This window comes from Procambarus clarkii, chromosome 6 (genome assembly GCF_040958095.1).
Source record: "Procambarus clarkii isolate CNS0578487 chromosome 6, FALCON_Pclarkii_2.0, whole genome shotgun sequence".
Taxonomy (NCBI): Eukaryota; Metazoa; Arthropoda; class Malacostraca; order Decapoda; family Cambaridae; genus Procambarus; species Procambarus clarkii.
Window position 1 is genome coordinate 31,501,307 of NC_091155.1, and position 17,390 is coordinate 31,518,696.

At 46.3% G+C, this 17,390-nt stretch overlaps 1 protein-coding gene across 1 annotated transcript in view; it reads left to right on the plus strand.

The window, feature by feature from the left end:
• The window catches only part of LOC123753739 (cell surface glycoprotein 1-like), a 42,666-nt gene extending 30,491 nt beyond the window's left edge, over nt 1-12,175 (plus strand). The window contains exon 2 of the mRNA XM_045735703.2: nt 12,070-12,175. Coding sequence (XP_045591659.2) covers nt 12,070-12,175 — 106 coding nt within the window. The remainder of the gene's footprint in view (nt 1-12,069) is intronic.
• The last annotated feature ends 5,215 nt before the right edge of the window (nt 12,176-17,390 follow it).

Genomic DNA, 17,390 nt, shown 5'->3' on the forward strand with positions numbered 1-17,390 from the left:
ATATGGGAGATTCTACAATATAATATTCAAGGGAATGCATGTTTTCTCTTTCACAAAGTTGACACATTGTGTACTCGACATTTGGGTTTTGAGAAAGCTGCCAGATACGTCTATATCCCAGGCGTATTCTGGCCACTATAACATCACATTGCCCAGTTCTTGTTCTATTAGTCCCATATGTGAATGTCTACTCACGATATCTATCATAATATTTAATGCTACAACTTTCAGGTCTACGGTTCGATTGAAGGTGGAAGATGTACCGAATGTGAATGAAATATATTTAAATAAACTTCTCTCGTACATACAGCAATGAAGCGCGTCAATGACTGGGCAGGTACAACTCAAACCGAACTTGCAGGCATATGTAGTGGCATATTGCCACGGAATTTGTAAAAGAGAAAGACAGTGGACTTATATACTGTGACTCGCAGAGTGCACTCCTGGCATTGAACGCACGTAGTAGTAACACCCAGAAAATAGTCAGTGATATTCGAATGAATGTTTTAGCTGCTAAAGAAAACAGATTTGAAATTAAATTCCTTTGGATACCATCACATGTTGGCATCTCAAGGCATGACACTGTTGATATGCTTGCTAAGTCAGCCTGCAGAAAACCAGTGGTAGAAATTGATATGGGTACTTCATTAGCAGTGACGAAGAGAATACTTAAACAAATATCTAATGAAAATCTTACTAACCTAACAAATTTGACAGTTGTACGACAGTTGAGAGGCGGGACTAAAGAGCCAGAGCTCAAGCCCCGCATGCACAACTAGGCGAGTACACCCCCCCCACCTGCTGAGCACTCTGCCACCTTCCCCCCACTAACACACCTCCACCGCCCCCCCTGGGAGCGGTGTGGGGGGGCGGGCGGGGGGGCATAACGAGGGGGGCGCTGATAGACCCATCTGTGTCCTGGCCCGCCACAATGTAGCAGTAATGTGTGCATCAGACCGCGTCGCCTCACCCCCTACCTCATGTCTCCTCCGTCTCTCCCTCTCTTCCTTATCCTTCTCTCCTTCCTCCTACTTTCCTTTATATTTTGGCTATTATTTCCTTTCTCACGTCTCGCCGACACTTTATCCTTAATTTCTTTGTGTCCTTTTTCAGGCTTTTTCTAACTTCCAATTCATTTTCTTTCCTCCGTTCTCTATTTTCTTCGTTATTCTCTACCTTCCCTATTCCCTTCTCATCTTGCCTTTCCCTATTTCGTGTCTTGTTCCAACCACCTTGCCCCTCACAATCACCTGACCCCCCTCATAGTGTCCAAGAGACAACTTGATAAACACCTCTAAAGGATACCTGATCAGTCAGGCTGTAATTCATTCGTCAGGCTGCGAGCAGCCGCGTCCAACAGTCTGGTTGACCAGTCCAGCAACCTGGAGGACTGGTCAAGGACCGGGCCGCGGGGACGTTGAGTCCCAAAATCCCCTTACTCTCAATTGATATTTAAGCCTCGTTTTTATCTCCTCTCACTATCCTCTCTCCTCCCATCGGTTCCATCATTTTCTCCATCCCACCGATTCTACCATTCCCTCTCCCCCCCCTTTTCCTCCGCCTGTTCCCCCCTTCCCTCCACCTGTTCCACCCTTCCTCCCAACTGTTGTAGCCATCCCTCCCCCTCCCGTTTCCCCAAGCACCAGTAGGCAGCCGCCACGCTCTGTGAGCACCTGCAGGCCTTAGATGTGTTCATCTGCCCCTACCCGCCTCCACTTGTTGGCCCGGGAGGCTGGCCCAGACCTCACCGAGACTCACAGTCACAGAGAGAGAGAGAGACAGAGTCAGAGAGACAGACAGAGAGTCAGAGAGACAGAGATAAGAGAAAAACAGATGAGAGATACTATTCGTGATCAGCAATATGAAACCTTATCCAACTGTACCAATCTTTATACATTGAGCCACTTTAACAGATTTGCATTTTTTCTGTCATGCAGATATTGTGGTGCATGAGGTAATATATACAACATTCACGTGGTCGTGCATCCAACCCAATAACGGTAATTAACTTTAGGTTATTACAAACTTATTTACTTGTCATAACCGCAGGATAATGGTATTTACGGTTCTTCTCTCTGCAGTAATTTAAGTCTAACCCTCTCCAGAATGTTTACTAATTGTGTAAATAACCTCTAATACGTTCAATGTGTAATGATTTACCTGTAAGCCAAGCTTATATGTGGTATAGGTCACTTGTTCAGAATATTGTGATCAGTGTTTGAACCTTCGTCAGGAGTGAGTTATGTGGTGTTTGTTGAAAACAACTGATTTCGTGTTCTGCTTATTGAAGTTAAACAGGTGTGTGCTATGTGATCGCTAATAATCGAGCCTCAGGTGGGAACCTTGAGAACATTGGTGTTATACATAGGAAGGTCGCCAACATTTCTTCAGTGTTGAAGGCACTGCCGTGTTCACCAGTTCATCTATAACATGACTAAATATTGGGATAAATAATGGGGGTGGCAGGCCACCAAGGAGACCAGTTCATACACAACATGAGAGTGTGCCTCATATAAGGTTTCGTACACCTGCTGTCAGAAAGGCAGGAGACGTGTCCAAATGCTCTAAGTTTATTGGGTGCCTTGCTTGCTAGGTTCAGCACGTCGGTCTGTGTGGCCAGTGAACAATCAGACTTCGTTCTCTCTCTCTTTCTCTCTCCCTCTCTCTCTCCCCCTCTCTCTCTCTCTCTCTCTCCGTCTCTCCTTCCCTCCCCCTTACCCGCACCTCTTCCTATCATCGGCGTGTACTCAGTATAACAGTGTGTCTAGGTTACCCACACATCACCCACCTCTCCTCCCTCAACACACAGAATCGCTGTTACTCGTGAACCCTCTCTCCAACACAACCCATCATTGCACCTGTGAAACCTCATCACTAAAGGGACAAATCTGCTCTCCTAAATCACCCTTCCTCCTCCTCTACTGTACCTTCGTGCTCTTCCAGCTTTCCTAATTCCTGACATTGTGGGGAGGGGCGTGCCACAGTGGGTAATCCGGAAGGTAGTAATATGAGTGTGGGCGGTGACGGGCGCTTAGTGTCGCGTGTTGGGGCCGGGTCAGCCTTGATGTTTGTGGGCGGTCAGGTCTTTGATTATGGCATAACCCGAGTGGCCGCGCGAGTGTCGGGGCTGGGACCTGGGAGATGGAAGAGGGTGGGGGGCGGGGGTTCATGGTGGGGGTACTGGCGGACGGTTGGGGAACATGGAAGAAGGATTGGGGAAGAGGGGGGGGGGAAGGTTGGGTCAGTAGTCGCACAGTAGTCGGCTCCTGTGTCCGGTTGTCTGTTCTAGTCCACTAGGCTGTCTTACAGGATCTCTTGAAGTGATCTGGAGATGATTTCGGGGCTTAGCGTTCCCGCGGCCCGGTCCTCGACCAGACCTCTTTGTTACACACACCCAGAAAGCAGCCCGTAGTAACTGTCTAACTCCCAGATACCGATTTACTGCTAGGTAAACAGGTGCATCAGGGTGAACGAAACTCTGCCCATTTGTTTCCCCCTCCACCGCGGATCGAACCCGGAACCTCAGGACTACGAATCTAGAGCGCTGTCCACTCAGCTGCCAGCCCTTCATTACCTTAGGATGGTTAGCCACAGCACCAGCAGCTATTCACCTCCTGCTCTGTACTCACCTAGTTGTGCTTGCGGGGGTTGAGCTCTGGCTCTTTGGTCCCGCCTCTCAACTGTCAATCAACTGGTGTACAGATTCCAGAGCCTACTGGGCTCTATCATATCTACACTTGAAACTGTGTATGGAGTCAGCCTCCACCACATCACTGCCTAATGCACTCAATCTGTTAACTACTCTGACACTGAAAACGTTCTTTCTAACGTCTCTGGCTCATTTGGGTACTCAGTTTCCACATATGTCCCCCTTGTTCGAGTACCCCCTGTGTTAAACAATTTATCTTTATCTACCCTGTTGATTCCTCTTAGAATTTTGTAGGTACTGATCATATCTCCCCGAGCTCTCCTATCTTCCAACGACGTTACGTTCATTTCATGCAGCCTTTCCTTGTAACTCACGCCTCTTAGTTCTAGGACTAGTCTAGTGGCATACCTCTGAAATTTTTCCGACTTCGTCTTGTGCTTGACAAGGTGCAGGCTCCATGCTGGGGCCGCATACTCCAGGATTGGTCTTGTATATGCTGTGTACAAGGCTCTGAATGATTCCTTGCACAGGTACCTGAAGGCAGTTCTGATATTAGCCAGCCATGCATACGCCGATGTTATTCATTTTATGTGGGCTTCAGGAGATAAATTTGGTGTGATATCAACTCCTAGATCTTTCTCTGTCCGTTTCATGAAGGACTTTCTCTCCCATTCGGTATCCTGTGTCTGGCCTACTGTTTCCACTGCCTAGTTTCATTACCTTACTCGGGTTGAACTTTAGTAGCCATTTCTTGGACCATTCACTCAGTCTGTCTAGGTCATCTTGTAGCCTCATACTCTCTTCCTCCGTCTTAATCCTCCTCATAATTTTTGCATCATCAACAAACAATGAGAGGAACGATTCTATACCCTCTGGGAGATCATTTACATTTATCAGAAACAGTATAGGTCCAAGGACAGAACCCTGCAGAACTCCTCTGGTGACGCCTCGCCAATCTGAGACCTCACCCCTCACAGTGACTCGCTGTCTTCTGTTGCTTAGGTACTCCCTTATCCAGTGGAGTACCTTCCGTTTCACTCCTGCCTGCATCTCCAGCTTTTGCACTAGCCTCTTGTGTGGTACTGTGTCAAAGGCTTTCTGGCAATCCAAGAATATTCATAACGAGAATCACAATCCTCACACTCACAATTCATCACAATCCAAGAAAGTGTGCGCGCGCGCGTGCGTGCTTGAATATTTCATATGCTGAAGATAAGAGAAGGTGCTGCTCATTGCCAATCGCCTCCTGGGAGCCGTGGGCGCCCCTCACCGTCCTCACGCCCAACACGGGCGAACACCTGTACAACAAGACACCTTCATGTGTCACTGGTGTGTCTTGTTTCGTCTCTGGTGAGTCTGAATTGTTTCATGTTCCATTATATGACCGCCAGTTGACTGGCTTTACACAATCGCTTTGTAATGTTAAACAGTTCCTCTACAGGAGCGACCACGGCCCTTAGGGATGGGTATAGTCCTAGGGACACCCACGACCCTCAGGGACCCACACACCCACCGGCCCTCAAACCGAATATATCGTATTTTTTTTACACAACCAAACTATCAACATTACTTGGCTTTTGCACAAATTAAACCCCGTAAATTGACGATTTCAGAGTATCGGCCACGACAACCCCACTTGGGTTGTTCATTAGGCCCCCAAAGATCTTGGGTAGGTCAAACCATGACATGTTTTAGTGAGGTGGAGGAGAGGGAGGAAACGTCACTTAAAAGAAGTACCGATTTCAGATTTGTATAAAAATGCCAAGATATTTACACCATGACTAGGGGAGCCGGTCGGCCGAGCGGACAGCACGCTGGACTTGTGATCCTGTGGTCCTGGGTTCAATCCCGGGCGCCGGCGAGAAACAATGGGCAGAGTTTCTTTCACCCTATGCTCCTGTTACCTAGCAGTAAAATAGGTACCTGGGTGTTAGTCAGCTGTCACGGGCTGCTTCCAGGGGGTGGAGGCCTGGTTGAGGACCGGGCCGCGGGGACACTAAAAGCCCCGAAATCATCTCAAGATAACCTCAAGAAGATGCATAAGACGTTACATCACAGAGCAGCATCCACCAAGAGCACCACTTCCTCCTGAGATCTCTAAGATGTTTTTATTAACCTTCAGAAGCTTCCTTACAATGTATCTTTTACTTGTAAAAATGGACAGATTGGTTACATATTAATATGAATAATCTCATTTAATAAAATATTAAAAACGTAATTGAGAAATAAAATGTCATAAAATGAACTTTGTGTGATATGAACTTGTGTGAATATAGGAAAATCCAACTTATATGAACAAATACACAAGGGCCGTGACGAGGATTTGAACCTGCGTCTGCGAGCATCCCAGACGCTGCCTTAACTGACTAAACTACGACATGGTCAAAAGAGTTGAAACCGAAGTTCTAGTGAACTTACTGGATCCTGCAGCCTCTCCGAGACACAAACCAGGGTTTTACACAACTCCCCCATGCACTCGAGCTATGTCAATGCATATTGACGCTGCCTATGTTAAAGGCAGCGTCTGGGATGCTCTTGAACGCAGGTTCGAATCCTCATCACGGCACTTGTGGATTTATTCATTTGATGCATCACGTTATTGTGATCTCTGTGTGTCCAACTTAAATGTATAGTTCATTTATAATAGCAAAATGAAAACTTATGAAAATGAAATTGAAGTGTTTTATTCAGCATTTCTCTTGTTAGGGTGATGTCATCTTCAATCCAGTGCCCCCAGGAATCACATGAGACAAGCCCATGACATCACCCTAACAAGAGAAATGGTGAACAAAAATACCTGTATAATAGACAAAACCCAAGATGTAAGAAGATTACAAATTCTTGAAGCAATTCACATAAGAATGACCTACCAACCTACCATGAACACCCAAATCACGGAACTATTTACTCTACCCACCATGAGAGTAAGGACAAGACCAGAACATAATGATGCCAACACACAAGACACTGCTCAACATAATAGGCCTATTACACCCGATTAATCTTTGTATGTGCTTCGTCCCCCATTTGCCCCTTGCCTTTTTCCTTTATTCTATTTGTTTTCTCTCCTGACCCCGTACTGGTATAAATCTAAGGCGATTTGTAACATCTTATCACTTGAGAATGAACCATGTAGGTTCGAAACATTGTGCAATTGTATAATAAGTGTAAAACATTTTATAGTTACTTTTTTCTTCACCTTGAAAACGAACATAACTTTTGGAGAGCTCCTCTTGCAACTAAACCCTGATGCAAGAACACCACTTAAGAGGGATAGAAGCCCTAAGCCAGAAGATAGTTAATACAGAATATACTGTCATATTCAATGAGACCTCCTGCCAGTATCCCTGGAAACACAAACCGAAACTGTCTCTATTTTCCGCTTGTTACAACTTGTAATAAAGTTGTTACATCTTGGCTGAACGTGTTTATGACGTATTAGAACGTTGATACAACTTGCTATATTGGTTGTTATAACAGGTTAGGAGGTGTTAAAACTTGTTCGAACGTTGTACCAACGTCGTAGTTTCGGTGTGTGTTTGGCGGGTATACACCAATATTATATTATATATATATAATACACACATGCCGTGAAGCCCCCATAGCTTCGTGAAGCTCGTCATCTCTCCTGGGGATGTGTAAAGGTTGGGGGTGAAGGGCCATCAAGGGCCCTCAGCCTCCCCCAGCCACCCGCACACACCTCCCCCGCCCTCCAGGGGGCCCCTGGGGAGCAAGAGGGGGGGTGGAGGACCGTGAACTGCCCCACACAACAATTTCCAGAGCACACAATGCCTCGCTAATCACAGCACAGAGACATCGATATGAATTTATGAGAGCTTTTTTTTTCTTTCCCGCGGCCGACCTTCTGCTCGGCTTTTGTGGTGCTGTGGTATGGCAAGTGGCTGTGGCGACGCTGCCGTCCTGATTACTCTGTGGCGACGCTGCCGTCCTGATTACTCTGTGGCGACGCTGCCGTCCTGATTACTCTGTGGCGACGCTGTCGTCCTGATTACTGTGGCGACGCTGCCGTCCTGATTACTCTGTGGCGACGCTGCCGTCCTGATTACTCTGTGGCGACGCTGTCGTCCTGATTACTGTGGCGACGCTGTCGTCCTGATTACTGTGGCGACGCTGCCGTCCTGATTACTCTGTGGCGACGCTGCCGTCCTGATTACTCTGTGGCGACGCTGTCGTCCTGATTACTCTGTGGCGACGCTGCCGTCCTGATTACTCTGTGGCGACGCTGCCGTCCTGATTACTCTGTGGCGACGCTGCCGTCCTGATTACTCTGTGGCGACGCTGCCGTCCTGATTACTCTGTGGCGACGCTGCCGTCCTGATTACTCTGTGGCGACGCTGCCGTCCTGATTACTCTGTGGCGACGCTGCCGTCCTGATTACTCTGTGGCGACGCTGTCGTCCTGATTACTCTGTGGCGACGCTGCCGTCCTGATTACTGTGGCGACGCTGCCGTCCTGATTACTCTGTGGCGACGCTGTCGTCCTGATTACTGTGACGACGCTGCCGTCCTGATTACTCTGTGGTGACGCTGTCGTCCTGATTACTCTGTGGCGACGCTGTCGTCCTGATTACTGTGGCGACGCTGTCGTCCTGATTACTGTGGCGACGCTGTCGTCCTGATTACTCTGTGGCGACGCTGTCGTCCTGATTACTCTGTGGCGACGCTGTCGTCCTGATTACTCTGTGGCGACGCTGCCGTCCTGATTACTCTGTGGCGACGCTGTCGTCCTGATTACTCTGTGGCGACGCTGTCGTCCTGATTACTCTGTGGCGACGCTGCCGTCCTGATTACTCTGTGGCGACGCTGCCGTCCTGATTACTGTGGCGACGCTGCCGTCCTGATTACTCTGTGGCGACGCTGCCGTCCTGATTACTGTGGCGACGCTGCCGTCCTGATTACTCTGTGGCGACGCTGCCTTCCTGATTACTCTGTGGCGACGCTGTCGTCCTGATTACTCTGTGGCGACGCTGTCGTCCTGATTACTCTGTGGCGACGCTGTCGTCCTGATTACTGTGGCGACGCTGACGTCCTGATTACTCTGTGGCGACGCTGTCGTCCTGATTACTGTGGCGACGCTGCCGTCCTGATTACTCTGTGGTGACGCTGTCGTCCTGATTACTCTGTGGCGACGCTGCCGTCCTGATTACTCTGTGGCGACGCTGCCGTCCTGATTACTCTGTGGCGACGCTGTCGTCCTGATTACTCTGTGGCGACGCTGTCGTCCTGATTACTCTGTGGCGACGCTGCCGTCCTGATTACTGTGGCGACGCTGCCGTCCTGATTACTCTGTGGCGACGCTGCCGTCCTGATTACAGTGGCGACGCTGCCGTCCTGATTACTCTGTGGCGACGCTGCCGTCCTGATTACTCTGTGGCGACGCTGTCGTCCTGATTACTCTGTGGCGACGCTGTCGTCCTGATTACTCTGTGGCGACGCTGTCGTCCTGATTACTCTGTGGCAACGCTGCCTTCCTCATTACTATGTGGCAACGCTGCCTTCCTCATTACTATGTGGCAACGCTGCCTTCCTCATTACTGTGTGGCAACGCTGCCTTCCTCATTACTATGTGGCAACGCTGCCTTCCTCATTACTGTGTGGCAACGCTGCCTTCCTCATTACTATGTGGCAACGCTGCCTTCCTCATTACTGTGTGGCAACGCTGCCTTCCTCATTACTGTATCAACGCTGCCTTCCTCATTACTGTGGCAACGCTGCCTTCCTCATTACTATGTGGCAACGCTGCCTTCCTCATTACTATGTGGCAACGCTGCCTTCCTCATTACTATGTGGCAACGCTGCCTTCCTCATTACTATGTGGCAACGCTGCCTTCCTCATTACTATGTGGCAACGCTGCCTTCCTCATTACTATGTGGCAACGCTGCCGTCCTCATTACTCTGTGGCAACGTGAGGGTGGAGGCAAGGTCAGGGAGGGGAACACTGACTAAGATCAAGCAGGTGTGGGATCATGTATGCCGCAAACATGTCCTCCTTAACATTTTTACCCAACACTTGAGAAGTCATGCTAAATTTTCCTTGACTGTGACGTTGTGTTTTTATGGCTGCAGACTCTATATAGAGCCTCCTGGTGTTACTCTCTCTACTCTGGTGAACTCTACCATCTTGGCGATCATGAGGTGTTCGTTCCCAGTCACAGAAAACATTGTGCTCTAATGTTGTTTCTGATTATTGCAGTGATACTGGCACTGCTGGCTCTATGATTAAGGCAGTGATGCTGGCACTGCTAGCTGTATGATTATGGCAGTGATGCTGGCACTGCTAGATCTATGATTATGGCAGTGATACTGGCACTGCTGGCTCTATGATTAAGGCAGTTATACTGGCACTGCTAGCTGTATGATTATGGCAGTGATGTTGGCACTGCTAGATCTATGATTATGGCAGTGATACTGGCACTGGTAGCTCTATGATTATGGCAGTTATACTGGCACTGGTAGCTGTATGATTATGGCAGTGATGCTGGCACTGCTAGATCTATGATTATGGCAGTGATACTGGCACTGGTAGCTCTATGATTATGGCAGTTATACTGGCACTGCTAGCTGTATGATTATGGCAGTGATGCTGGCACTGCTAGATCTATGATTATGGCAGTGATACTGGCACTGCTGGCTCTATGATTAAGGCAGTTATACTGGCACTGCTAGCTGTATGATTATGGCAGTGATGTTGGCACTGCTAGATCTATGATTATGGCAGTGATACTGGCACTGGTAGCTCTATGATTATGGCAGTTATACTGGCACTGGTAGCTGTATGATTATGGCAGTGATGCTGGCACTGCTAGATCTATGATTATGGCAGTGATACTGGCACTGGTAGCTCTATGATTATGGCAGTTATACTGGCACTGCTAGCTGTATGATTATGGCAGTGATACTGGCACTGCAGGCTCTATGATTATGGCAGTTATACTGGCACTGCTAGCTGTATGGTTATGGCAGTGATACTGGCACTGCTAGATCTATGATTATGGCAGTGATACTGGCACTGCTGGCTCTATGATTATGGCAGTGATACTGGCACTGCTGGCTCTATGATTATGGCAGTGATACTGGCACTGCTGGCTCTATGATTAAGGCAGTGATACTGGCACTGCTAGCTCTATGATTATGGCAGTGATACTGGCACTGCTAGCTCTATAATAGCATTGATACTAGTACTTGATATATTGGACTTGTACCCAAGATTGACCATGTAATACATCAGGTATACAATGTATGTGATGTAACTATATAACCTGAGCTTGTAAAAGCATCTTAATCACCTTCAGTGGTTAAGTGCTTTAATAACACACTAGTTTCTCTATCAGCTATCTTACCCTCTCAGAGTAGGAGAACATTAAATGTATGTGTGTGTATAATATATATATATATATATATATATATATATATATATATATATATATATATATATATATATATATATATAGAACATGGAGTTCTCCAAATCTCATGTTCGTTATTTTAAGGTGAAGAAAAAAGTGAATTACTATAGAATGTATTACACTTCTTTATACAATTTGCACTAAATCAGAAGATAGTAAATACAGAATATGCGGTCATATATATATATATTTGTGTGTGTGTGTGTGTACTCACCTAATTGTGCTTGCGGGGGTTGAGCTCTGGCTCTTTGATCCCGCCTCTCAACCGTCAATCAACGGTTGATACAGGTTCCTGAGCCTATTGGGGTCTATCATATCTTCACTTGAAACTGTGTATGGAGTCAGCCTCCACCACATCACTGCCTAATGCATTCCATTTGTCAACCACTCTGACACTAAAAAAGTTCTTTCTAATATCTCTGTGGCTCATTTGGGCACTCAGTTTCCACCTGTGTCCCCTAGTGCGTGTGCCCCTTGTGTTAAATAGCCTGTCTTTATCCACCCTATCAATTCCCTTGAGAATCTTTAATGTGGTGATCATGTCCCCCCTAACTTCTATCTTCCAGCAAAGTGAGGTTTAATTCCCGTAGCCTCTCATCTCCTTGTGTGTGTGTGTGTGTGTGTGTGTGTGTGTGTGTGTGTGTGTGTGTGTGTGTGTGTGTACAGGATATGTGGAAGTCGGTCAGAATTGCATTTCATCTTTATAATCGCACAATAATGAAACCATGTAAAAAAAAAAAAACACCTCGAACACTATTTATGTTGGACAGACGTAAATCTGTATTTATGTCTGTAGGTTAGATTCGCATTTTAAAAACACTACAATCACCTTCTGTGGTTGAGCGTTCAATAAACCCCTGAACTGTATGTTTAACACATCTCTCACCCTGTCCATGGAGGACAGAAGAAAATGTATATATGCTGGTTAGCATTGTAAATGTCTGGCCACGTCTGTGGTAGACAAAAACAGTAATAGCTTTACCACAATAACAGGAAAGATAACTTCTATTACTTTGATGCTCCTACAACATCTATCACCATTAACAACAACTACAACAATAATGATGATGATAATAATAATAATGAACAAGAGAAGTAAATATAGATATTGAGAGAATAATGATAATCAGAGCAACACTAAAGTTAGGAGTAATTTAAAATAAACAATTACCTTTGGCCGCAGATGTAAAGGAGCGGGAGGGGGAGTGAGTGTGGTTAGGGTGAGAACAGTGCTATGCTGGAGTGCCATATGTGAGGGTGAGGGGAGTGAGAGAGTGTAGGGGAGGGGAGGTGTCCCTGGCACTGAATAAACAAAGTCGATTCTTCAGTGGTATTTATGCATATTTTGTGGCTCTATTGATGGCTCAATGAATAATATATCTCAATTATACCTCCCCCTTCTCTCTCTCCTCCTCTCCCTTCTCTTCATCTCCCCCTCACCCTCTCTATTTTCCCTTCCTCCATTTGGCAGTCTGTTCCCTTTCCCCTTCTCCCTCTGTTCATATCTCTCCCTTTGATCGTTCACCTTCTTATCATTTTCAAAGCTCACTGTGACCTGTTCAGTCGTTAACCTGTTATCAGCTCCAACCTTTACCTCTCACCGTACTTCACCGTTAGCCCCTCTCCCCAGTCTCACCGTTGACCTTGCAAGTAGTTTAAGGCGACTATTCAAGTCACCTCTAAACTCTCTCTCCAATGCTCGAATTATGATTAGTTTCGCATTTTGTTTACAAATATGCAAATGGCATTATAATTTTCCCATCACCACTGACGAGGTAATCAGGAAGAGCCAACGTGGCCTGGTCCTGTACAACGTGGCCTGGTCCTGTTCAACGTGGCCTGGTCCTGTTCAACGTGGCCTGGTCCTGTACAACGTGGCCTGGTCCTGTACAACTTTTGGAATAAACAGTTACAGTTATGTGCTGAGAACACAGACTCTGATGTACAGTATTGATAAATTCCAGCATAACAGTAGTTGCTTCTGGAATTGTTCCTTATTGAGGCTACTCATAGCTGAGTGAATAGAGCTTCTGGACCTCGCATGTGTGAGGGTCAGGGTTCGAGTCTCCTAGAGCCCAGGCGAAAGAGTATAGATAATGTTGCCAGATTCAAGCTCAATAACCCTCTTCTTGAGATGATGGTTTCGGGAATTAGCGCCCCCGCGGCCCGGTTCTCGACCAGGCCTCCTTTTTGTTCAAGACCAACCCAGCCTATTTGACTACCTCGTGTATTTGCATAATATTATATTATTATTATTATTATTATTATTATTTTTATAATACAGGCGAGGTTAGGGAACTGGGCGCTGTTTTACAAGGTTTCCAAAAGAGAAGTAACATTTCCATATAAACAGATTTACGGAGGCGGAAATAAGTGTCCCGGACTCCTGTCCACAATGCTGGTGTCAGCAGGTCAGGAGACCACCACACACACATTACATATTGACAGATATACAGACAGAAGCAGCAGCGGGACGACTTACAGACTAAACTTACGAATGGGTGGACTAAGCCAAGGCCGGACAAACTGATGAACATATTAATAGGAGGAAAGAGCTGTGAGCGTCGGGCCGGAGCCCCAGAGCTGGAGACCGACGAGAAGGGTTGGTTACGCCGTCACGAATCAGTGCCGCCTGAAAATGAAGACATAAAAGAAGGGGAGTCCCTCCTCACCTCGCTCTCCGCCACGCCATCTGTGCTCCACTATTGTTATTGTGCAGGCCTGGAGCGGGGCGGGGGGGGGGGGGGGGGGACTCACGCACACATATACGTACACATGGACACATATATACATGATAACGACATGTTAGGCTCTCACGTGAGTTTACTAAATTAATTGTCGAGCGTAAACACAGACGTGTTAGTAAGTACGTCATGCTCACATTATGAGCAGTACACACACACACACACACACACACACACAGAGCTAGTGGAGCACCGAAGAAAGCTGCGAAGAAAGCTAGTGGAGCACCTGGAGCGAAAGAACTTTGTAACACAGCATCAACATGGATTCAGGGATGGCAGGTCCTGCCTCACAGGGTTACTTGAATTCTACGACCAGGCAACAAAAATAAGGCAAGAAAGAGAAGGGTGGGCAGACTGCATATTTCTGGATTGTCAGAAAGCCTTTGACACAGTGGCCACACAAGAGGCTAGTGAAAAAACTGGAGATGCAGGCTGGAGTGAAAGGGAAGGTACTCCGTTGGATACAGGAGTACCTAAGTAACAGGAGACAACGAGTCAGTGTGAGGGGTGAGGTCTCAGATTGGCGAGACGTTACGAGTGGAGTACCGCAGGGGTCAGTCCTTGGACCTATACTGTTTCTGATATATGTAAATGATCTTTCAGAGGGTATAGAATCGTTTCTCTCAATGTTTGCCGATGATGCGAAAATTATGAGGAGGATTGAAACTGAGGACGATAGTAGGAGGCTACAAGATGACCTAGACAGACTGAGTGAATGGTCCAACAAATGGCTGTTGAAGTTCAACCCGAGTAAATGCAAAGTAATGAAACTAGGTGGTGGAAATAGGAGGCCAAACACAGGATATAGAATAGGAGATGAAGTACTTAATGAAACGAACAGAGAGAAAGATCTAGGAGTTGATATCACACCAAACCTGTCTCCTGAAGCCCACATAAAAAGAATAACGTCTGCGGCATATGCGAGGCTGGCTAACATCAGAACAGCGTTCAGGAACCTGTGTAAGGAATCATTCAGAATCTTGTACACCACATATGTAAGACCAATCCTGGAATATGCGGCCCCAGCATGGAGCCCGTACCTTGTCAAGCACAAGACGAAGCTGGAAAAAGTCCAAAGGTATGCCACTAGACTAGTCCCAGAACTAAGAGGCATGAGTTACGAGGAAAGGCTGCGGGAAATGCACCTTACGACACTGGAAGACAGAAGAGTTAGGGGAGACATGATCACAACCTACAAAATCCTCAGAGGAATCGACCGGGTAAACAAGGATAAACTATTCAACACTGGTGGGACGCGAACAAGGGGACACAGGTGGAAACTGAGTACCCACATGAGCCACAGAGACGTTAGAAGGAACTTTTTCAGTGTCAGAGTAGTTAACGGATGGAATGCATTAGGCAGTGATGTGGTGGAGGCTGACTCCATACACAGTTTTAAATGTAGATATGATAGAGCCCAGTATGCTCAGGAATCTGTACACCAGTTGATTGACAGTTGAGAGGCGGGACCAAAGAGCCAAAGCTCAACCCCCGCAAGCACAAATAGGTGAGTACAAATAGGTGAGTACACTTCAACAGGTTGCAGAGATAGTCAGAGAAATGTCTACTGGAGTTCAACACGAGCAAATGTAAAGTTATGGAAATGGGACTAGGAGATAGGAGACCAAAGGGACAGTACACAATGAAGGGACACTGCCCACCTGTGATGACTCGAGAAAGAGACCTGGGGGTGGACGTAACACCTAATCTATCTCCTGAGGCACATATAAATAGGATAACGACAGCAGCGTATTATACACTGGCAAAAGTTTGAACATCATTCAGAAACCTAAGTGAGGAGGCATTTAGGGCGCTTTACACTGCCTACGTGAGGCCAGTCTTAGAGTATGCCGCCTCATCATGGAGTCCCCATCTGAAGAAACACACAAGGAAACTGGAAAAGGTTCAGAAGTTTGCAACGAGACTCGTCCCAGAGTTACGAGGGATGGGGTATGAAGAGCACCTGAAGGAACTGAACCTTACGACACTAGAAAAAAGAAGGGAGAGGGGGGATATGATAGAAACGTATAAAATACTCAGGGGAATTACAGAGTGGAAATAGATGAAATGTTCACACGGAATAGTAACAGAACGAGGGGACATGGGTGGAAGCTGAAACTCAGATGAATCACAGAGATGTTAGGAAGTTTTCTTTTAGCGTGAAAGTAGTGGAAAAATGGAATGCACTTAAGGAACAGGTTGTGGAAGCAAATACTATTCATAATTTTAAAACTAGGTATGATAGGGAAATAGGACCGGAGTCATTGCTGTTAACAAGCGATGGCTCGATAGGCGGGATCCAAGAGTCAATGCTCGATCCTGCAGTACTAGGTAATAGATGAGTGAACACACACACACACACACACACACACACACACCTTCCCTTCTATATATTACAAGTTTCTTCTAATTATTGGCTTCCTATGTTTCTAAAGTTCGTGTCGGGTGTACATGTTTCCGACTCCTCATTAACCTCATCATTATCGTCTCCTCCTTCCTTTAGTGCCTCTTCCTCCTCCTCCTCCTCCTCCTTGCCACGCCTCCCTCCCCCCCCCCCCAGCCCCCATTAGATCATCTTAACTATCACGTCATAAGAGAGAGTTCCGCCTCTATAATCATCAACAACTGAATGCAGACGCTCTATTAAAATATATTTCAATTTTTTTATTAAAAAAAATTGGAGTAATGATTATATGTAACACGAAATAATACAAATCATAATATTATTAATAATAAATAATAGTAACAAAATCTATGTCAATAAGAGGAGAAATAATATTTGCGATAATGCAATAATTAACACAAAACCAATAAACAAGACGTGGAACAACGCTGCCAGAGCTGCAGTATATGCTATACTCAAATTCTGTCAGTTGAAATGTAACCAATCACAGGCAAGTAGGCCTCTGACGTCATGCCAGACAGAGGAGCATCAAGCCATGCTCCCAGCAGCCTCAGTTATCCTCACAGACTCAGAGTAGAAGGACCTCGGCTAGGCAGATATATACCTTGCTATCTCAGTCAATAAATATAAACAGAAGCGACTACTGAGTCTACCTTCTACCCCGAACAAGGCAAACGAATATATATGCTTCAACACTCGCTTAACTAGTTTGCAAGCAATGTTATCTGCAATATATCAAGATCGCAACACCGAAAAATTGTGCCTTCGGTGTTGCAACCTTAGGACCAATACAACAATCTGAGAGCAGTGCAATACTCACTCTTGAATTACTCTACAACATCAACAACAGCTCTTCCTTAGTACTCACTACACCAACATCCACAACATAACACTACAGCAAAATCCATGTTTTCAGGAGTATCTACAAGGTTATCTTGAGGTTATCTTGAGATGATTTCGGGGCTTTTTTAGTGTCCCCGCGGCCCGGTCCTCGACCAGGCCTCCACCCCCAGGAAGCAGCCCGTGACAGCTGACTAACACCCAGGTACCTATTTTACTGCTAGGTAACAGTATTTACAACACTACAGTTGTATTACGTACTCAATACAACTACAGTTGTATTGAGTACGACATTATTTACATCATACAGAAACAATATTACAGAG